The sequence below is a fragment of the Dryobates pubescens genome, chromosome W, assembly GCF_014839835.1.
Source record: "Dryobates pubescens isolate bDryPub1 chromosome W, bDryPub1.pri, whole genome shotgun sequence".
NCBI classification, from domain to species: Eukaryota; Metazoa; Chordata; class Aves; order Piciformes; family Picidae; genus Dryobates; species Dryobates pubescens.
In genome coordinates, this window is record NC_071656.1 from 2,926,840 (window position 1) to 2,949,583 (window position 22,744).

Below are 22,744 nucleotides of genomic sequence, written 5' to 3' on the forward strand. Positions count from 1 at the left end.
AGTTCCTTGCATCATTTGCGCTCAGTCCTGCTAAGCTATGCATCTTTAAAGAGCTAATTTCCCATTTCATTTGCCTGTCCACAATTATAGTTACAAGTGGTAAAAATAAACTTCAAATGATGCAAAAGACTTCAATGAAATGACAACTGTAAATGACCCAAAACACCTTTTCAACTCAAAATTGTTCACAAAAACCTGGTGGCTTTTTCTAGTTCTATATAAGAAAAATAAGCCTACTTACCTTTTCTTCCTTTACTTCTTTTTCTTTCTGTGTAGATTCTTTTATTTTTTCTCCATTTTCTTTGATATTTTTTAATTCTTTCTTATCCTCTTTTTCTTTTTTCTCCCTTTTCAGATCCCTCTTATTTTCTTTTTCTTTTGTCTCTCTTTTTTCTTCAGTTTGTTTCTTTATACCAAAATCTGACTCAGGCTTTTTTTCATTTTCTTCTGCTTTTATTTTTTTATGTGGCTGTTTCACTGAAACAATCTCATCCTGCAATACACAAGTATATCTGTCGCATCAAATTGAGTTCCTAACTATAAAAGTTTTGTAACCATCACATTAAAATGTACTTTTCATCTGTGTGTGATTTCTTTAGACTTAGGTTTAACACCTATGAAATGGAGCTGGATGCAGTCGTGAAACAAAATGAGGACTAATCACTCATTTCCTTGATGTGACACAAAAGAAGTACTGATTGAGGAGGGGTAATGAGGGAGTGAGGGATTAAGTCCATTTAATTTTCATATCCCTAAACAATTCTGCCCCTGTAAAAGGCAGTTAAGAGGAAAAGAGCTAAAAACAGTAAGGAAGTAGGTAGCTACCTTAAAAGTCACAATGTGACCACCCCCAAAAAACTTAATCTGTTGTTTCTTTCTTGGTTGTTTTTGGGTTTTTTTCCTCTCTAGTGGTTTCTGCTGTGTGATAAATTTAAATAAACAACTCAACGAAAACAAATGCCTAAAGTAATACATCAAAAGTAATAAAAACATAACAAAGTTAAGTAGTCTATTAGAATAATGAAAGACCTGACATATACAGAAGCATTCACTTGCATGCCTGCATTAGTGAGTACCAATAGGTACGACTTTATTATAAAGGCATATGAGGTTGCGCCCGAGTGCTGTAAGGCATGAAAACCAAAACCAAGGCACAACCCTGCAAGCTACCGTGATCGTTTGAGGCTGTGCCTTTAAGGAAAGGGCACACTGGCTAAATGTTTATAAAATATTTTGGTATTCTAGACGAATTTCATTGGCTAAGTAAGGTGGGAGGTGAGATTGGACCCAGCGTGGCTGGGACTTTCTCTCAGTTCTTCCTTTGCTGTCCCTTTCAGCTGGACTGCTTCTGGGCTTCTTGCCAAGAGATAAGAACTAACTAACTCCCTGTGCTTAGGCCTCTGTCTGCTGTGCTAACTCCCTTTTTTTCCTCTCTTTTTTCTACCTCTTTGGGGGGAGAAGGGAGGTAGGGGGGTGAAGGGGGCACAGGGGGAAGCCCCCTGTGTTGGGGGTCTGGTTTCTGACTGTGTTTATTTGCTGTATATTTCTGTATATATTGTAAAATACCTGTATTTGTGGTGTTACATATAATCTGTTTCCTTGTAAAATATAGTCTCCTTTCTCCGACTGGCCTAGCCGCGGTTTCTTTCTCAGTGGGGGAGGGAAAGCAGAGCCTTTCCTTTCAACCCACCACATTCCTTTTTTTTTTTGGCTCACCAACGTGGGGCCTGGCAATTAAGTTGATTTATTGCTTGTCTCAGCCGGAGAAACGAAATGAAGGTACTGTGGGTTTTAGAACGTTTATTCTTCTCGGTCTTTGGGGTGTTGATCTACCGGTACTGCATCGGATTGATGTTAGACCAAATAGGCAAATATTTAATGCGTAACATCTATTTGTGGTTTATGCATGGGATCCAGCTGCTATATGAACGCTGTTTGGGTTTTTTCCGGCTCAGTAATTACGGCAATATAACGTCTTCCACTTTGCCAATCGAGATAAGGGAGTTTAAGGTTCCAGGAGGTCAAAGAGTAACTTTAAGTGCTGGCTGGGATCCTAAGGTGATTTATTTGACGTGTGTAATCCTGCTGTCGGTGATAATTAATGTGTATCTGCTGTGGGCTCTACGCAGAGAAAAAAAAAATTCTCGACCATGTTTTGTCATAAAACAAAAGTCCAGGAAGCGCAGGCGTCCTTCTAGGTCTGCCCCAGACTCGTCGAGTGACGAGGAGGGGGGAGAATCTGTGTCAGTTAGGAAAAAAGCAAAATCTATTGGGAAATCTGCTCTAAATGCTATTATTGATGATTCTGGCAAGCAGCCAGGGGCGGCTCCCATTCCAAAGATGGCGACCGGTAACGAGGCAAGGTCATTTCCGTCCGCCATGACAGGACCGGAAGGGGCCCCCACGGCGGCTGGTTTAGATCAAGACCTGTCAGCTTCTATTAAGGTGGCTGTAAATTCAAACACAGCTCCAGTTAAACAAGTAGCGGTCTTAAAGACCAGAGGTGGAAAGGCCAAAGCTGATCCAGGAGCTAATGGAGGAGAAGAGCAGGAGACTGATCCCGGTGAGGGAACCTCTGGCTAGGCAGGCTGATCCTGGTGAGGGAACCTCTGCTAGGAAAGGGCCTGCTGGAGATGAAGAAAAGGTTTGTCTTAGAGATATAGCTGAGTTACTGAGATCACCGCAGGATGGAGATACAGCTAGGGCAGCAGCTAGTGCTGGTGCCTCCCAGCTTAAAGAGATCCTCAGGAGAGTGACAGCAGGATTACGGGGACAGAAACTTGAGGAGGAAGGAGAAGAGGAGGAGACAGATGACATTTTTGAATGCTCCTCCCCTAGGGAGGAGCTTCGAAACATCCGTAAGGATTACCTCAGAACAGATAAGGAGCCAATTCTATCTTGGCTTGCTAGGTGTTATGATACAGGTGCTCCAGCTCTAATGGTCGGAGACAAGTCAGCAGCTCAGCTAGGAACTCTCTCAAAGGATAATGGAATAGATAGACATCTAGGCAAGGCTCTCGGTAAGGTTAATCTGTGGATGCACCTTTTAATGGCGGTTTTCCTGAGATACCCTTCCCGAGATGACCTTCACTGGAATCCTAAGCCCTGGACTACCATAGATGAGGGAATTAAGCGTCCGAGAGAATTTGCTGTTAGAGAGATACTCTATGGAGAACATGATACTCTGAATCCTGACGATATTCCTGTGGCAGCTGGTCTTGCTAAAAAGCTCATCAAACTTGCTCCTTCCAATTATGCAAATATTTTGGCAAGCAGAATTGTGGCAAGGAATTATGGTGGAGCTCCTCCTGCGGTTGGCCAATTCACTGATCAACTGAGACAATTGGATGATAGCATGACACGTGTTTCTTTGGTTTCAGCCATTGAAACTCTGTCTGGAAAAATTGAGAATTTCATGAAAGAGCTGAAAGATTCCGTGAGCCTCTGATCAAACATCAAATAGTCCCAGGCAGCCCCAGGCAGCTGGGTACTTCTCATCAAATTCCAATTAACTCTTTCCTGTTACAATGCCTCAAAACATCACTAATTCATGCTGTTCTCCCCACCTGGAGTACTGCGTCCAGTTCTGGAGCCCCTATTACAAGAGGGATATGGACGTGCTGGAACGTGTCCAGAGAAGGGCCACGAGGATGATCAGAGGGCAGGAGCACCTCCCCTATGAGGACAGACTGAAGGAGTTGGGGCTGTTCAGTCTGCAGAAGAGAAGGCTCCGAGGTGACCTTATTGTGGCCTTCCAGTATCTGAAAGGGGCCTACAAGAAAGCTGGGGAGGGACTTCTCAGGATATCAGGTAGTGATAGGACTAGGGGGAATGGAATGAAGCTGGAGGTGGGGAGATTCAGACTGGATGTGAGGAGGAAGTTCTTCACCGTGAGAGAGGTGAAGCCCTGGAATGGGTTGTCCAGGGAGGTGGTTGAGGCCCCATCCCTGGAGGTGTTTAAGACCAGGCTGGATGAGGCTCTGGCCAGCCTGATCTAGTGTGAGGTGCCCCTGCCCATGGCAGGGGGCTTGGAACTAGATGATCCTTGTGGTCCCTTCCAACCCTGACTGATTCTATGATTCTATGATTCTTTCTAATCAAGATTGATTCTTTTTTCTGACCCTGAACAAAATTTGCTACCTGAAGAATCATTATCAGTAGTAATAATGGTTTAGTCAGAAACATGAGTTTTATATTCAGATATTATATTAAAATTGCATTTCTAGCAGATACAATGATTAAGTCATTAAAGAACACTGTCACTTGTAATTGTGTGACAACATTATTTTATGATATTATAATTTGAAAAATTAATCTGAATGTCTGAGCTACAGTCTTACCATTAAATTAAAATAGATATAATCTTCCATGTGATTGTATTGATGCACAGAAGGAGGATGCCATTCAAGCGCTTCAATTTTATTAAGTCAAACAGAAGATCAAATAGAAAGCATTACTTATAGAGACAACTGAATAGACATCTTTACCGTATGAATGATGTTTACCTCATTATCCTCATCATCTTCATCAGATTTTTCTGAGGGGGGTGATGAGGAGTTACTTTTTATTTCTTCTTTAATTTTTGCAGCTTTTGTTGCTCTGTTCTTCTTCGTTCTTGTTTTCCTCCTTTTTGAATTTCCCTGAATGCAAATTAGTACCTTTATTATGTCAACTGACAAGTGTCTTCGCACCACAATTGCAGAAAATTTCTGCTTTTTATGTTAAAGAAAGTATTCATTTTAATTATTGCCACTAATGACCACAACTTTTCTCAGGACTGGAGACTGAGCCTAATGCAACAGTAGAGAATATATAAAAATAAGAGAGAATAAACCAATATTAAACATGCAAATAATTCCTTGAGTTAGTCTCATATAATATGATTAGCAATACAGAGAAAAATTACACAAAGCAGAGTGGAAGTAAGAATAAAATAAGTATCTGATAACATGCCTTTAAGCATATTATGTTGTCTTGCTACTGAATATCAAGCCTTACTTACTGCACCAGTAAATCTTTGTGCTTCTTTTCTCGCAAGGTCTTTATTCAGTAATTTAATGAGGTAATCTGCACGGGTCTGTAATTGCTTGGCCTGGGGCTTCTTATCTGGATCATCAGGTAAAATCTGAGGAGAGCAATGGTAGCATCAACTACAAGTATACATTATCAAATTAGGAAGCTGCTAGTCTGGAGCACTGGGAACAGAAAAAGTTGAATTAAAAAGATGATAAAACCCCAATACTACAACTATACCTGACCAGTATGCCAGCATGCTTCAAAGAATGGAGAATTTCTTAAAACTTTTATTTTTCCCCAAACACACAACTAATGTAATCTTGGAAATGGTTTCATAAAGTTTATAGTAAACTCAAGAAACTAATATGAGATTTCTGTTTGCACTCTCAGTTTATCTAAAAAATTCAGAGCTCTTATACCACTTTCTCCACAGATCTCCTAGTTCTGCCTTGTGCTTCTAAATGCATTAACTCAGAAGCCAAAAATATAAATGAGTGGTTTCATAAAACAAGCAAATTAATGGAAGGCAGGGACAAGATATCATTGAACAGATTTGTATACAACCCTGGCTCTTCAAATCCCAAAGCTACAGGTTGTTGACAATGTCACTGAGTTTGCTTCACTCCAGTCTTTCCCTAAAGGTTTCTAACTACTTCTTCTAAGCAGCTATTGCACTGCTTCTAATCCGATGAACAACCTCCCCTCCAAAAAATCAAGAATAAAATTAACACAACTAGAACACTAAAACTAGAGATGCAAAAGAGAAAAGAGAACAAATTCAAGTAACAGAGATCCAAATACATAGAAATACAGGAACATAGACTCCAAAAAGGTATACTTCAAGTGTATACACAAAATCTTGAAATCTAATTTACCAGAAGGATACAAAGGAGCACAACTTTAAGTAACTGTTCTTATTAGTATTATTACCTAAAGGAAAAAAGTCCTTGATGAAATTTTGTAGATGACATACCTTCTGTGTCAAACTGAGATCAGGATCCATTTTTATCATTTCCCAGCTGCCATAGCCATATTCATAGATACCTATTAACAGATTGGAATCATCTTCCTTACCCCAATCTACATCAAAATGAGCTGCCTTGGTGTGGCATGGGATGACATATCTAGTAGAAATAAATTAGAAACATAAATAAGCAATCTTCTCAAACTTAGTAAGGGAGAAGTGAACATGGCACACATCACTAAGATCCTGGTATATTTAGGTAAGTAATCTAGATATCTGTCATGTTTTTGTTTCAATATCTATAAAATATTTATTGAAATCAGTATTGAAATCTCTTTTAAAGCAAATAAGGATGAAGATATAAAGAACAACAGACATCTATCTGTGGCCATGGATTGAATCAGAACTGGCTAACCATTAAGATAAGCTTAAAGTGTTACTAAAGTGTAACCACTAACTGAATAAGCACATAGTCTAGGGACTATGATACACAAGTGTGAGAGACTAAAGCTTGTCTCTCCTTGTGTGACTCAACAAAGATAAAATCACTTGCTGCTTGCCCAGACAATAGCTGATATGTGTTGGGCAGAGCCACTGGAAGGACTCTTGGAAGGTGCAAAAGATAACATCAGTCACTGGACCACAGCTGGCCTCACAACAATGGACCGAGGCCACCTTCGGGAATATGCATAAGACAAGATAATCTCCACCCATCAAGTACCCTGGAAAGGGTGAGACAATGGATTCACCACCTGTTTCCTGATGTGTAATGAGTGTGGGGGCATGTAGATGGAGAAGGAGGAGGCAGAGGCCTCCCCCCTCCATCTAGACCCCTGCCCAAACACACAGGAATGCACAGAAAGATTTCCTGGGAAACGATACCTGGATATTTACCTAAGGAGGATTTCCTGGCCCTTGAATTCCTGAGGGACAATACTTGGACACATACCTAAGGACTAAAAACTGTATAAAAGACTTGAGCCACTACTGGCTTGGCAGAAGAAAAATGCAGAAGAAAAACGGAGATGAAGGAAAACACAGAAGAAGGACCATGCCGCTGAGAAGGAAAAGCCCGGGACAATGCTGCTCCGGAGAAAAGAGGCCGTGGAGCCTGGAAGAAGCAGACTGAACCCTCTCTCTGTGTCCTAAGTTCTGCCTGCTGCAACTCGTGGAGCTGAAGAGGCTGCCCAGAGGACCACATCTCTTCTCCAGCCAAAGCCTCAGCACCCTTTCTCTACAAACCCAACATCTCCTGCAGCACCTTTCCTCCACAGACTCGAACTGTCGGGGGGGGGGTGGGGGGGTGGGGGGTGAGGGGTGTGGTAATATAATTCCTTTCCTCTTCTCTCTCTCTATTCATTCTCTCCCCCCTTCTGATCCATCCACTTTATTTATGTAATAAATAGTCTAGCTGTTGATATTTTGGCCTCATTTGTGCCTCTAATTTCACAACACGGAAATATTCAAAAGAACTGAGTCTCCTTCCCTCTCCGGACCGAGACAACAAGATAGCAAGCTAAAACGTTCTGCAAGTTAAATACCAACAATTACCACTTTGACAAATATTGCTTTCTCTCAAACAAAGATGACACAAAGCAACTCCTCAACAAGCCTAATTTCTAGTCTGGAATAATTAAGAGTAACTGAACACAATCCCCAATGAATACAGTTCAGAGGCCAAAGCTAGCTTCTAAGGAGAGGGAAGAAAGAATAAAGAAAGGATGTGGAGCAGATTACTGCTGCCAGCTCCTAAAGGGAATGGAGTGACATCATTGTCCTACTGTGGTTAGAGTCTGAATTGCTTAAATATATGCATAAAAGCGTTAAATAACTTTCTACATTATGGTCTCCTTTAGGAAAAGAAACAAAATACCTTTTCCTTTCTTCTGGATCTGAAGGAATGGATTTGTGCAATGGTGCTAACTCTTCTTCATGAGAGATGACTAGCTTTGCATTCACCTGCACTCCTGATATTCGGAATGTTGGGCCTTTAACTTTCCCAAGTCTGCTTCCTTAAAATAAAGGACCAAATTATTGAAATATTTAGCCTTTATGTGTATCTTATAGACAAACATAAAGAAAAAAGAAAGTCTGATGATAGCAGCAGACATTCGATTATAGCAAATTATTTTTTCTTAATCAAACACTTTAATTAAACTCCAGAACCTCAAAATCTTCCAGATAATAATAGGAGATTAATTTAAAATTTCATGGTAAAGCAAAAACATGCTACATTCTACTACAACTTACTCAGGGAAACGGGGAAAAAATCAAAACCCAAATGTCTTCTTACTATAATCCTTTCTTCTAAATCACCTAGCATGATAATATTTTGTCAACACAATTGTTTTGTCATAATCAGAGTACAAGAATTATTCAGATCTCGACACTTTTTATTCCTCTCCCTCACGTCCAAACACACTTTACCTGTTCTTTCTTGTCCAAAGGAATTGTCCTTTAAAGCCTTAATGCATCCATTATGTACAAGTTCTCCTAGACGTCTAAGGTCCATCTCAGATTTATCAACTAGCTCAGCATCTCTAGCTATAGCATCTAACCTGTAAGAAAACATATGTTTTTACATCTTGTGATGGTTTAACCCACACACATCAAACAGAAGCTTGGCTGAAGCCAGTCGGAGAAGCAAATGAAAAGCTGTATTTTACAAGCAGAATGGAATGCAATGAATATGTACAAAAATATACAGTATTCACAAGATTATACAAGTATTTACAAAAAGCAAACAGCACCAGAAATCCTCCTTGGGCAGGAGGATTCCACCTCGCTCCCCCCAACCTCTCCCTCCCTTTTCTCTCTAGTTAATCAGAAGAAAAGAGAAAAGGAGAAAATGTTAGAGGGATTGTTAGTTAGCTCAAAAGCGTCGTTAGTATGTCAGTAATGCTTATCTCAGGGCCGTTAGATAACTCCTTTGCGAAGCAGACGTGCCAGCAGAAAGAGACGGAGTGAACGGAATGAGAAAAGAATGCAAGATCGTAAAACTACATCCCACTCATCTGACCAATGAAATTCACTTAGAATTATCTTTCTTATTTTCCTTTTTGCACTCAACTATTCAGCTAGAGAATTTGCAGCTATCTTTCTTAAAGGCACAGCCTGAAACTATCACACATCTATAAAACTTTCGTATTATGAATCAGTCCTTCAGATTTTCAAATTAGAGAAGTGATCATGTAAGTTATCATTCACCCACACTTCCTGTGTTGTGTACAATTTTGATCCATGCAGTTTAAAGCAGCTATAGAAAGATTACAGAAACCATTAAAAGGCATGTTTCACAATGAGGACAATACAACAGGAACTATAAAGGACCCTAACTTTACAGTTTTGAGTTACATTACTACACATTCTTTTAAATAGAGAAGGAAACATTACAGACTCATAGAATCGTTTCAGTTGGAAACGACCTTTAAGATCATTGAGTCCAAACACTCCCTAACTCTACCAAGCTTGGTGCTAACCCATGTCCCTCAGCACCACATCTCTGCATCTTTGAAATATCTCCACAGATGGGGGTTCAACCACCTCCCTGGGGAGACTGTTCCAACCTTTGAAAACCCTTTCAGTGAAGTAGTTTCTTCAAATATTGAACCTAAACCTCCCCTAGTGCAACCTGAAGCCATTTCCTCTTGTCCTATCGCTTGTTACTAGGGAGAAGAGACTGACACCCACCTTACTGCAACCTGCTTTCAGGTCTCCCCTCAGCCTCCTCCAGACTAAGCAACCCCAGTTCCCTCAGCTGCTCCTCATAGGGCTTGTTCTACAGACCCTTCATCAGCTTCATTGTACTTCTCTGGACCTACTCCAGCACCTCAATGTCTTTCTTGTAGTGAGGGCCTCAAACTGAACCCAGTACTCAAGGCATGGCCTCACCTGTGCTGAGTACAGCGGGACAATCACTTCCCTGGTCCTGCTGGTCACACTAAATTATATATAGTAAGACCACATAGATTATAAATACTATTGAAAAAGATGAAGGTAGGAAATTATTCTCAAAATACAGAGTAATACGGAAAGCTTAAAATAAGAATTGACAATGAGAAAAATTCACACCCGGCAATTAGTCTGTTGAAAGCCTAGAGCTTTATCCACTGTATCAAAAAAGAAAACTGAACAATTGTTGCTAATGCAGATTAAACAAGACAGTAGGCAAAGTATAAAGAAAAACAAGTTGCCTTGCAAAATTTGAAGATCTGTGGAATGGGCTGCCTACATGCATACCATATATGAAGAAAAAATCCCCTTAATATTCAAGTTCTAGTCAATGTGACAGTTTTAGGCTGTGCCTTTAAGGAAAAGACAGCTACAGAACACTCTAGCTCAACGTTTTGTTGTAAAAAGGAAAACAAAGATAATTCTAAATGAATTTCATTGGTAGATCAGTAGGAATGTAACTTTAAGGATTTTAGTTTCAGTTCAGTCTGTTTGGCTGTTTCTGTGCTGTGCAGTTTTTTTTCTCTCTTCTGTTCTCGCTGGAGCTGACCTTGGACTAATGAGATAAGAAAATAACTTTTTTCTCCCTCCCTTAACAACTGCTTTGAGCTAACAAAATTTCCCTTAATATCCATTTTCTCTCTTTAATCCTTTTTGGGAAAAAAGGAGGAAGGGGGAAAAGGGGGTTTTGGGGGGAACCCTCCTCCATCGGGAGGGAGTTTTCTGTGTTACGTTCTTTCCTGTATATTTTTGTATATACTGTAAATACTGTATATTTTGTATATATTTGTTGCATTTCATTCTGCTTGTAAAAATATAGCCTTTCCATTTGCTTCTCCAACTGAGTTAGCTGTGGTTTGTGTGTGGGGGGAGAATTTAACTTAGTTCTCACTACCACAGTCAAGACAAAAGATTAGGCACACTATTTTCTCTTCAATCTAAGATTTTGTGGTGTATTTAAATGAAAATGAGGTTCCAAGTTGCTATACAAATATAATCAAATAAGTTTACCTTTCAAGTGGGCCACCAAATTTCTTGTAACTCTTGATAAACCTAGTAATAGAAAATTTTGCAGTTAAAAAATGTATGCTTAACTAGAGTGAGTAAAATGCATTTATAAAGTCTTAGTACAAGGCTACGTGGATAATGCAAAGAAAATAAGAACTAGAGAGAGTAGGACATCTTAGTATATCAAGATAACCCACATTTAAAACTGGAGTTCCATTTTGGTTAGCAATTGACATTTAAAAAAACAAGCTTCACAAGACAAAGGATTCAGTGATGTAATGTGTCTAATCATAAAAATCTAAATAGAGAATTCAGACATTATGTTAAGTTTCTCATAATAAAGATGAGCTAGTTGCAGTTTCGAGGTGATTTCAAGACTTAAGAAAACAGACTATGAAAGGTAAAGGAATGCAAGTACAAGAATATCCCTGACAAAATCCGCAAACCATTATATGTTACCTGAAACGAAAAGGAAACAAGACTCTTTCTGGTTATTTATATAGTTAAAAATATTTTTTTAAGCTTTACAGCATTTTAGAAAAAAATGAATACTTAAATTACAGGGGCAAAGTAGCATTTCATAAACCAGTCGAAGTAAAGCCAAACAATTTCTCCTTCTACCAAGGAAGTACTTTTAGCACCAAATGTTGATGTGACCAGCTGTGCAGATTCACTTATGTATTGGTTTTGGCTGACATAAAGTTAATTTTCTTCAGAGCATCATATCTGCTAGTATGCTTTGGATTTGTGACCAAACCAGTATTAATAATACAGGGATATTTTAGTCACTACTGATCAGTGCTTACACAGTCAAGGCCTTTTCTGTTCCTTATATGACTGCACCAGGAAGTAGGCTGGGAGTGCACAAGAAGTTTGGAGGGGACACAGCTGGAAGAGCTTTTTTAAAGTTTTAAAAAGCACCATATAACATTAATCCAATTTCCATTGCAAGAAACATAAAACTGAACAAAACTCACCAAATCTTTTGTAGGTATTTCTAAAATAAAAATGTGCAAATCGTTTCTTCAGCTGTAGTTTTTAGGTAAAATGATGGGAAGTAGAATGTTTTATATGTGGGGTTAAAAAAAAGAGGTCACCCATTTTAGAAACTGGGTTTTGAAATCACTGTCTTCAGGGGACACAGGAAGATAATACATGTTAAAAGACTGTAAACTAATTCAGAAGATTTTTCAATCTCAGTGTTATTCTACACCAAAATAGTTGCAAATCCTGTTACATAAGCACCCCAAACTACAGAGAGTAAAGCCTTAAATGCCTATTTTCAGCTAAATTCAGGGAAAGACTGTTTTTCATATTTTCAAACTCTAAAATTATTATTAAAAAAAAAATGTTTTGTCCCTTTAAACATGCATGTCCCCCCACATCTTACCGCCTAATCTCTGCATCGCTAAATCCTTTAATATTTTCTCGAGGAATAGTTCGTGGTCGTCCACGTTTTTTTGGTCGTTTTCTTTCTGAAATGGAGTCACTATCAGATCCAGAATATCTTCTGCTCCTATTGCGTTTCCCTTCACTTCCATTAAAGCTGATCTGGAATTTCAGATTAAGGAGTTCAAAGCTATGTGACTAAAATATTTTATTAATGTGTCATCTAGCCTTGTCAAAATGTGTGTGTTTGTGTGTGCCATGCATGAAAACCACTCAACCCAACAGTACAAACCAAAACACCAGCAGTGAAAAAACAACCAATCAACAACAAAATAAAAATCAAAGTTGGTAAAAACCCAGAGATACCTGTTTTGCACAGTTTCTCATCCTTGGGAGCATATATATTTCTTCAAGCTCTTTTTGTCTTTCCTCCTCTTCTATTCGTCGCCGCTGAACTTCTGGAATGATTTCTTCCCAGTTTCTTAAATTTTGTTCTGGTTCCAGCTCAATGTCATCTTCATCCATATTGGAAAAGTTAGCTACCTTATGTATTGGAACATAAGCATTTTCACCAAATCGATATATGACTTTATTTAAACAAAGAGTCAATAATTAATATTTTAGGAAAACTTAGTTCAAAATGGCATATTTTATTTATATATACATAAAATGTACACATATAAAATGTCTCTAATGAAAGTATTTTCATATATGAAATGCACACACTCCATGTAGCATGGTTGAACATAATAAGGACCTTTTTTCTTCTTTTACAAGTTGAACAATATAGAAACCCTATGAAATGCCTCCCCAATAGTTGTGATTGTTGTTTCATTTCCTTCAAAGCAGAAAGCAAGTCTAACTGAATGCTCAATATGAAAGTATAATAATGTAGAATTAACCAAATATTAATAAACTGTAGCAATCACAATATGTTGCAAATGAATGATTAGCAGGAAAGTGATTTAGTACTCTATCAAGCTAAAAAAGTCCTTCCCTGATTTAAACAAAAAACAAGTAAAAAACAACCACACACACCACAGCTAAGCAATGACAAAACGATCTAGCAAAAAAAAAAAAAAAAAAAAAAAAAAAAAAAACCCAAAAAAAAAACCAACACACAAATTTGAGCCACTTAATATTTTAAATGTTATACATGTCAGCATATCTGCCCTTCACATTTACATGGGGGGCTTCTAAAAGTCACCAACTAAGAAATCCAAACTTCATTATGTTTTCAGAAGTACTACAGGTGCTTATCAGTATAAAGCAGTAAATGAAAATCAGTTCTCCCTAGTATTCTAATCATTAAATGAAAGACTAACATAGTTGTGAATTTCTTATTTTGTCAGCAAAATACATGATGCACTTTTAAATGTTTGCACTGGCAGTAATTACCCTGCATAGGTGAAAAGACATTCTATGACAGAGTTGACTTATTGTTGCACCTGTTTCATAAGAATGAACAAAAGATGAAGAGGTGTACAAAAGAAGATAAAGTATCATTTATAAAGGAAAGTAAGGGAAGAGGGAGAGAACAGAGCAATACCTTGAACTGTGAAAGTAACTCATCTCCTACAGTTAATGGGCCTGGCTCATTTTCTCGAGTTTCAGCCCTCTTTAGGATTTCATCTATATCCATTTCCTGAAACAGAAGTTTATCTTTACAACAAAACAATTAATACATATTTTTAGTTTTTCTGTTCATCAAGTGTAGATGAACTATTTCATTTACCTGAGGCTCCTCTTCTTCTCCTTCAGGTTCTTTAAAAAGTTCCTCAGCACCAAACTTCAAAATTGCTGATAACTCTTCCTTATTAAAAGGCGTTGAGCTGAAATACAGAAAATTTCAGATAAACACATTTATCCTAGTGAATTTTTTCAAATCACTATAATCATGAATCAATTAAACATCCTTTTGACTTAAATATATTGTTAATACAATTTTTAAAAATGTACAAAACCAATATACTTTGCACTCTTTACTTAGATAACTTCTTAGCACACATTTTTTGCCTTTTATTAACCAAGTAAAATGACTTGTATTTTTACTGATATAGTTGGGTATACTTAAGTATAAGTTCATACGAAAGAGTAAACAAATATACCTGGAAGGAGTAGAGCCTGTATGTAGTACAGTTTTCCCTGTAGTGTCCATTCTCTGAATTACTAAGTGATCTAATACCATCTTTTTCTTAGCTCTTTCAAGAATATCTTCTTCTACTGATCCTTTTGTGACTAGCCGATAAATATTTACCTATGCATATTATAGAAAAGGCTTCATTTACATGCTCACAAATTACACATGAAAACAATATTCAGATGAAGTTAACAGAAAACCCTGAAGCAACAACAGGGAGAAATGTTAGTTGTGATTAAAAATCTTCTAAATCTTATTGAACCAGTATTCCCTATGTGAAACCATCAGTTACCATAATATCTACATAAATGATTTTTTAAAATAAAAGAAATAAATTCTTAGACCTCTCCTCTTTAAACTTCTATGATTAGGCACTATCATGTCCACAAGGAAAAGTGTTCTATCTGATTAATACTTGAAGTCTTCTGCAAGGAAGAAATGCAAAGAGAACTACAAAGTATTAAGTAAAACAGATGTGCATGAAGTATAGCAGTTACTAGAGTGACATGATGCCAATGAACATGGGACAAGTCCACAACTCTTCTCCCTGCTCATCCATATACTACAGCTGTCATGCAATCTCTCTATAGGGAGATTTAATTTATTTTTTTTTAAAGCCAAATTGGCATTATTAACAGTTTTAGACATTCTTGGCAGGTACTTGTTATTCTCAAAATACATGAGGACTGTGATGGTCCTGACAGTTTATGGATACCAGATGAAATCCTCCTTCAGGTTTGGAGCATACCTGTTTCTTCTGTCCAATCCTATGAGCTCTAGCCTGTGCTTGCAGATCATTCTGTGGATTCCAGTCAGAATCAAATATAACTACAGTGTCAGCAGATGCCAAGTTTATACCTAACCCTCCAGCTCTGGTAGACAACAAGAAGCAGAAGTCCTGAAATTGTAAAATAAGAAATAGCTTTCTATATATTAGCTATAATACTTCTTCCTGAAAACAATATGATACTTCTTTATATGCTCTGTGGAGCAGACTATGAACTCATACACTTCTTTAAGTATATCATAAACATGTTAGACTTGAAATACAATAAGGTGCTAGCTATGGCTAGTGTCAGTAGATCACTATTAGAATAGACTAGACTATTTCAGTTGGAAGGGACCTACAACAATCATGTAGTCCAACTGTCTGACCACTCCAAGGCTGACCAAGAGTTAAAGCATGTTGTTAAGAGCATTGTCCAAATATTTCCTAATGTCAAGTCTGAATTTCTCTTAGCGCAGTTTTGAACCATTCCCACAAATCCTATCACTGGATACTAGTGAGAAGAGATCAGCACTTCCCTCTCCACTTTCTCTCCTCAGAAATCTGTAGAAAACACAGAATCATAGAATTGTTTCAGATGGATGAGGCCTTTAAGATCATCACGTTCAACCTTCAACCTAACACTACCATGGCCGTTAAACCATGTCCTGAAGCAATGAGGTAGCCCCTCTGCCTCCTTTTCTCCAAAGTAGACAGATCCAGAGTCTTCAGCTGCTCCACATAGGATGTGCCTTCCAGCCCTTTCACCAGCTTTGTTACCCTCCTCCAGATGCATTCAAGGACTTTAACATACTTCTTAAATTGTGGGGTGCAGAACTGCACACAGTACTCAAGGTGAGGCTGCATCAATGCTAAATACAGCAGGATAATCACCTCTGTTGACCGACTGGTTATACTGTGATCAATGCACCTCAGGATGCAGTTTGCCCTCTTGGCTGCCAGGACATACTGCTGCCTCATCTTGAGCCTTCTGTCAAACAGCACCACCAGATCCCTTTCTGCAGAGCTGCTTTCCAGCCACTCTTCTCCCAATATGTACTTGTGCCTGGTGTTACACCATCCTAGGTGCAAAATTTCTTAAATTTCATCCCATTAATCATTACTCAATGCTCCAATCTATCTAGACCCACTGCAAAGCATCTTGTCCCTGAAGACAGGCAAAAGCATCTCCTAGTTTGGTGTCATGAGCAAATTTGCTAATGGTACATTCAACTCCTGCATCTGGAATTTTGATAAATATATTGAATAGGACTGGTCTTAGAACTGAACCCTGAGGAACACCACTGGTGACTGACCACCTGCCAGATGTAACTCCATTCACTACAGTATCACAGTATCACAAAGGTTGGAAGAGACCTCAAAGCCTTTCAGTCATTACTTATAGAATCATAGAACTCTTTCAGTTGGAAAAGACCTCTAAGATCATTGAGTCCAACTGTCAACCTAACAGCACCATGGCCATTAAACCATGACCTGAAGTCTCATGTCCACACATTTGTTGAACACCTCCAGGGATGGTGACTCTACCACCTCCCTCGGCAGCCTGTTCCAATGCCTGACCATTCTTTCTGTAAATATATTTTTCCTAATCTCCAACCTAAACCTCCTCTGGCACAATTTCAGGCCCTTTCCTCTTGTTCTGTCACCTGATACTAGACAGAAGAGACCAACCCCCACCTCACTCCAACCTCCTTTCAGGGAGTTGTAGACAGCAAAGACGTCTCCCCTCAGCCTCCTCTTCTCCAGATTAAACAACCCCAGTTCCTTCTGCTGCTTCTCACCAGACCTGTTCTCCAGACTCTTTACCTGCTTTGTTGCCCTTCTCTGGACACACTCCAGCACCTCAATGTCCTTCTAGTAGTGAGGGGCCCAAAACAGTATTTGAGGTGCAGCCTCACCAGGGTACAGGGGCATGATTACTTTCCTATTCCTGCTGGCCACACCATCATTGATGGTGTTCTGATGACCAGGATGCTGTTGGCCTTTTTGGCCACCTGGGCACACTGCTGGATCATGTTCAGCAGGCTGTCAACCAGAACCCCCAAGTCCTTTTCTGCCAGGCAGCTTTCCAGACACTCTGCCTCAAGCCTGTAGCACTGCATGGAGTTGCTGTGACTCAAGTGCAGGACCTGGCACTTGGCCTTGTTAAACCTCCTACAACTGACTTTGGCCCATCGATCCATCCTTGCCTGATTCCTCTGCAGAGCCTTCCTGTTTTGGTGTCATCTGCAAACTTATTGAGAGTGCACTCAATTCCCCCATTCAGATCACTGACAGAGATATTAAAGAGAACTGACCCCAGTACTGAGCCCTGGGGAACCCCACTAGTAATTGGCTGCCAACTGGATTTAACTCCATTCCCCACCAATCTTTGGGCCTGGTCATCCAGACAGTTCTTATCCCAGAGAAGCATCCACCCATCCAAGCCATGAGCAGCCAGTTTCTCCACAGAGTCACTGATTGCATTGGGTTGGAAGGGACCCTCAAAGGTCATCTTGTCCAAACACCCTGCAGTCAGCACAGACACCTCCAACCAGATCAGGATGCCCAGGGCCACATCAAGTCCAATCTTGAGTGTCTGCAGGGATGGGGCCTCAACCACATCCCTGGGCAATCTGTTCCAGTATTTTACCACTCCTGTTGTAAAGATCTTCCTTATGTCTAACCTACATCTCCCCTGCTCCAGTTTCAAACCATTCCCCCTCATTCTATTGCTATGTGCCCTTCTAAGCAGCCCTTCCCCAGCCTTCCCATAGGCCCCCTTCATTTATCGAATCAGAGACTCATACAATAGAACTTAGAGTCCAATCTTTCTGCCATGGGCAGGGATGCCTCTCAACTAGACTCAGTTGCTCAAGGCCTCATCCAACCTGGCCTTAAACACCCCCAGAGAGGAGGCATCCACAATCTCCCTAGGCATCCTGTTTCAGAGTCCCACCACCCTTGTAATGAAGAACTTCTTCCTAAGATCCAGTCTAAACCTACTCTCCCAAAGCTTCAAACCATTCCCCCTTGTCCTATTGCTAGACACCCGTATGAAAAGTCCTTCTCCAGCCTTTCTAGTAGGATCCCTTCAGGTATTGGAAGGCATCTATAAGATCCCCCCAGAGTCTTCTCTAGGCTGAACAATCCCAGCTCCCTCAGCCTGTCCTCATAGTAGAGGTGTTCCAGTCCTTGAATGATCTTTGTGGCCCTCCTCTGGACTCACTCCAATAGCTCTGTCCTTCTTATGCAGGGGACACCAGAACTGGAGGCAGTGTTCAAGGTGGGGTCCCCCTGTGGCCTTGGGCCCAATCAGGCCCATGGCCGGGAGATCTCTCCCCCAGTTACCAAGTCTCGGAGAGGGAAGGAAAGAGGAAGTGCCAGACCCCACCGCAAAATTTATAGTGGTGCAAGGGATTATGGTAGAAATACCTAATTTCCTGAGTCCACCCACTGGGATGGACTTCTGGACACAGGAAACACCCCTGTAGCAGAGGGCACCCAGCCCAAACTACGACAAGGTGCTAGCTACGGCTAGTGTCAGTAGATCACTATTAGAATAGACTAGACTATTTCAGTTGGAAGGGACCTACAACAATCATGTAGTCCAACTGTCTGACCACTCCAAGGCTGACCAAGAGTTAAAGCATGTTGTTAAGAGCATTGTCCAAATATTTCCTAATGTCAAGTCTGAATTTCTCTTAGCGCAGTTTTGAACCATTCCCACAAATCCTATCACTGGATACTAGTGAGAAGAGATCAGCACTTCCCTCTCCACTTTCTGTGGCCGTTTGATGCTGTGCCTTTAAGGAAGGGGCACACTGGCTAAATGTTTGTAAAATATTTTGGTATTCTAAACGAATTTCATTGGTAGGATTGTGGGAGGAGAGATTGGACCCAGGGGAGTTGGGAACTTTCTCTCAGTCTTCCTTCCTTCGCTGTCCCTCTCGGCTGGATCTGCTTCTGGGATTCTGGCCAACTAAGATAAGATACTAACTCCCTGTGCAAGGCCTTTCTTCCTTTCCTGCCCTGTTAACCGTCCACATCTCTTTTCTACCTCTTTTGGGGGAGAAGGGAGGTAGGGGGGTGAAGGGGGCACAGGGGGAAGCCCCCTCTGTGGGGGGTCTGGTTTCTGGTTGAGTGCATTTGCTGTATATTCCTGTATATACTGTAAAATACCGGTGTTTGTTGTGTTACATATAATCTGTTTCCTTGTAAAATATAATCTCATTTCTCCGACTGGGTTTAGCCGTGGTCTCTTTCTCAGCGAGGGAGGGAAAGCAGAGCCTTTCCTTTCAAACCACCACACGCTTTTTTTTTGGCGCCCAACGTGGGGCCGGGTAATTAAGTAATTAAGTTGATTTATTGCTTGTCTCAGCCGGAGAAACGAAATTAAGATGTTGTGGGTTTTTAAGCAGTTGCTGTTTTCCGTGTTTTCTATATTGGTCTACCGGTACTGCATCGGGTTGATGTTAGACCAGATAGGTAAATATTTAATGCGTAAAATCTATTTGTGGTTTATGCATAGGATCCAGCTGTTGTATCAACACTGTTTGGGTTTTTTTCGGCTCACTAATTACGGCAATAGATCGTCTTCCACTTTGCCGATCGAGATAAGGGAGTTTAATGCTTCAGGAGGTCAAAGAGTAACTTTAAGTGCTGGCTGGGATCTTAAGGTGATTTATTTGACGGGTGTAATCCTGCTGTTGCTGATAATTAATGGCTATCTGCTGTGGGCTCTGCATAGAGAGAAAAAGGTTTCTCGACCATGTTTTGTGATTAAACAAAAATCTAGGAAGCGTAGGCGTTCCTCTAAATCTGCCCCAGAGTCCTCGAGTGACAAGGAAGGGGCTGCGTCAGTTAGAAAAATAGCAAAACCTATTGGCAAAGCTGCGTTAAATGCTCCACTCTATGACTTTGGCAAGCAGCCAGGGGCGGCTCCCATTCCCAAGATGGCGACCGGTAGTGAGGCAAGGTAATTTCCGTCCGCCATGACAGGACCGGAAGGGGCCCCCACGGCGGCTGATTTAGATCAGGACCTGTCAGCTTCTATCAGGATGGCTGTAAATTCAAACACAGCTCCAGTTAAACAAGTAGCAGTCTTAAAGACCAGAGGTGGAAAGGCCAAAGCTGATCCAGGAGCTAGTGGAGCTAATGGAGGAGAAGAGCAGGAGACTGATCCTGGTGAGGGAACCTCTGCTAGACAGGATGATCCTGGTGAGGGAACCTCTGCTAGGAAAGGGCCTGCTGGAGATGAACAGAAGGTTCGTCTTAGAGATATAGCTGAGTTATTGAGATCATCACAGGATGGAGATGCAGCTAAGACAGCAGCTGGCAGTGGTGCTTCTCAGCTTAAAGAGATCCTTAGGAGAGTGACAGCAGGATTATGGGGACAAAACGTTCAGTAAGATGTGATAGATGAAGAGGAGGATGACCTGCAGAGCTGCTCGTCACCAAGGGAGGAGATTCGCAATGTCCGCAAAGATTACCTCAGAGCAGATAAGGAACCCATCCTATCTTGGCTTGCTAGGTGTTATGATACAGGTGCTCCAGCTCTAATAGTTGGAGACAAGTCAGCAGCCCAGCTAGGAACTCTCTCAAAGGATAATGGAATAGATAGACATCTAGCCAAGATTCTCGGTAAGGTTAATCTGTGGATACGCCTTTTAATGGCGGTTTCCCTGAGATACCCTTCCTGAGATGATCTTCCATGGAATCCTAAGCCCTGGACTACCATAGATGAGGGAATTAAGCGTCTGAGAGAGTTTGCCATTAGAGAGATACTCTATGGTGACCATGATACTCTGAATCCTGACGATATCCCTGTGGCAGCTGGTCTTGCTAAAAAGCTTATCAAACTTGCTCCTTCCAATTATGCAAACATTTTGGCAAGTAGAATTGTGGCAAGAAATTATGGTGGAGATCCTCCTACGGTTGGCCAATTCACTGATCAACTAAGACAACTGGATGATAGCATGACACGTGTTTCTTTGGTTTCAGCCATTGAAACGCTGTCTGGAAAAATTGAGAATTGCATGAAAGAGCTCAAGGATTCCATATACCAATTGGCACAAAGAGATAATTCCAATTCTTCCTCCAGGTGGGTGCAGGTTTCAGCTGTGAGGAATAGACATCCTCCAAGGAGGTCATTCCAAAACAGGCCAAACCAAAACAGACCACCAAGGCAGTCACGTAGGACCATTTGGATAACTCTACGTGATCAAATTGGTGAGAACATGAACAGATGGGATGGTCAACCAACTTCTAATCTTTTCAGGAGACTGAGGGAACTGCAAAGTGGCAGAACCCAGGGTAGCAATACCAGAAGGGTAGCTGTTACTTCCACAGTTCCCCAGGACAACTATGACAGCTCCAACAGTGGCTCCAGTTCTAACACTGCACAGTGTGCTCGTTGCACCTGTGGACATGTTCCCCACAATTAGGGGTGCCCTGCCTCCCGCCAGGGGGAGGTGAGGGGTAATAGAGAGAATCTATTGGGATGTGTACATCCAGTGGCCTGGCACTTCACACTTTCAGAAGTACAGGGCCTTGGTTGACACAGGAGCTCAGTGCACCATAATGCCATCAAATTATCAGGGATCGGAGTCTATAACTATTCTGGGAGTCACTGGTGGATCTCAAGAGTTAAGTAAGGTGGAGGTTAATATAAGTCTAACTGGTAAACAGTGGAAGAAGCATACAGTTGTGACCGGACCTGATGCACCTTGTATTTTGGGAATTGATTTTCTGAGAGAAGGGCGTTTCAAGGACCCTAAGGGTTACAAATGGGCTTTTGGAGTAGCTTCTGTAGAGATTGATGGACAAAAGCTGAAGCTGTCTGCTAGACCTGAACTCTCTGATGAATCTGCAGTTGTGGGACAACACAAGATTCAGGACATTAAATTGCCAGTTGCTTCTCAGACTGTGCATCACAGACAATACAGAACCAACCGTGACTCTTTGTTGCCCATTCAGAATCTGATTCGTCAGTTGGAGAGTCAGAAAGTCATCAGCAAAACTCATTCATCTTTCAACAGTCCAGTGTGGCCTGTGCGAAAGCCGAATGGAGACTGGCGTCTGACAGTGGACTACCGAGCCCTGAATGAAGTAACACCGCCTATGAGTGCAGCAGTACCAGACATGATGGAACTCCAGTATGAGCTGGAATCCAAAGAGGCCAAATGGTATGCTACCATAGACATTGCTAATGCATTCTTCTCTATTCCCATAGCAGAGGAATGCAGGCCTCAGTTTGCTTTCACCTGGAGAGGAATCCAGTACACTTTCAACCGACTGCCAATGGGCTGGATCCACAGCTCCAGCATCTGTCATGCAGTAATCCATGATGCTCTGGAGGAAGGTGGTGCTCCAGAACACATCCAGTTCATGGATGATATCATCGTCTGGGGTAAAACTGATGAGGAAGTCTTTGAGAAAGGCAACAAAATCATGGACATTCTTCTGAATGCAGGTTTTGCCATCAAGAGAGACAAGGTGAAAGGTCCTA

The 22,744-nt window shown here is 40.8% G+C and overlaps 1 protein-coding gene across 1 annotated transcript in view; it reads right to left on the bottom strand.

Moving 5' to 3' along the window:
* LOC104296831 (chromodomain-helicase-DNA-binding protein 1-like) overlaps window positions 1-16,215 on the bottom strand; it is a 45,086-nt gene extending 28,871 nt beyond the window's left edge. The window contains exons 1-14 of the mRNA XM_054177729.1: window positions 16,129-16,215; window positions 15,217-15,366; window positions 14,437-14,585; window positions 14,064-14,160; window positions 13,878-13,973; window positions 12,695-12,871; window positions 12,330-12,490; window positions 10,943-10,984; window positions 8,408-8,538; window positions 7,854-7,992; window positions 5,990-6,140; window positions 5,003-5,125; window positions 4,506-4,640; window positions 242-493 (exon numbers count right to left, since the gene is read on the bottom strand). Of these exons, the coding sequence (XP_054033704.1) occupies window positions 242-493; window positions 4,506-4,640; window positions 5,003-5,125; window positions 5,990-6,140; window positions 7,854-7,992; window positions 8,408-8,538; window positions 10,943-10,984; window positions 12,330-12,490; window positions 12,695-12,871; window positions 13,878-13,973; window positions 14,064-14,160; window positions 14,437-14,585; window positions 15,217-15,366; window positions 16,129-16,215 (1,890 nt within the window). The remainder of the gene's footprint in view (window positions 1-241; window positions 494-4,505; window positions 4,641-5,002; window positions 5,126-5,989; window positions 6,141-7,853; window positions 7,993-8,407; window positions 8,539-10,942; window positions 10,985-12,329; window positions 12,491-12,694; window positions 12,872-13,877; window positions 13,974-14,063; window positions 14,161-14,436; window positions 14,586-15,216; window positions 15,367-16,128) is intronic.
* Between the last annotated feature and the right edge of the window lie 6,529 nt (window positions 16,216-22,744).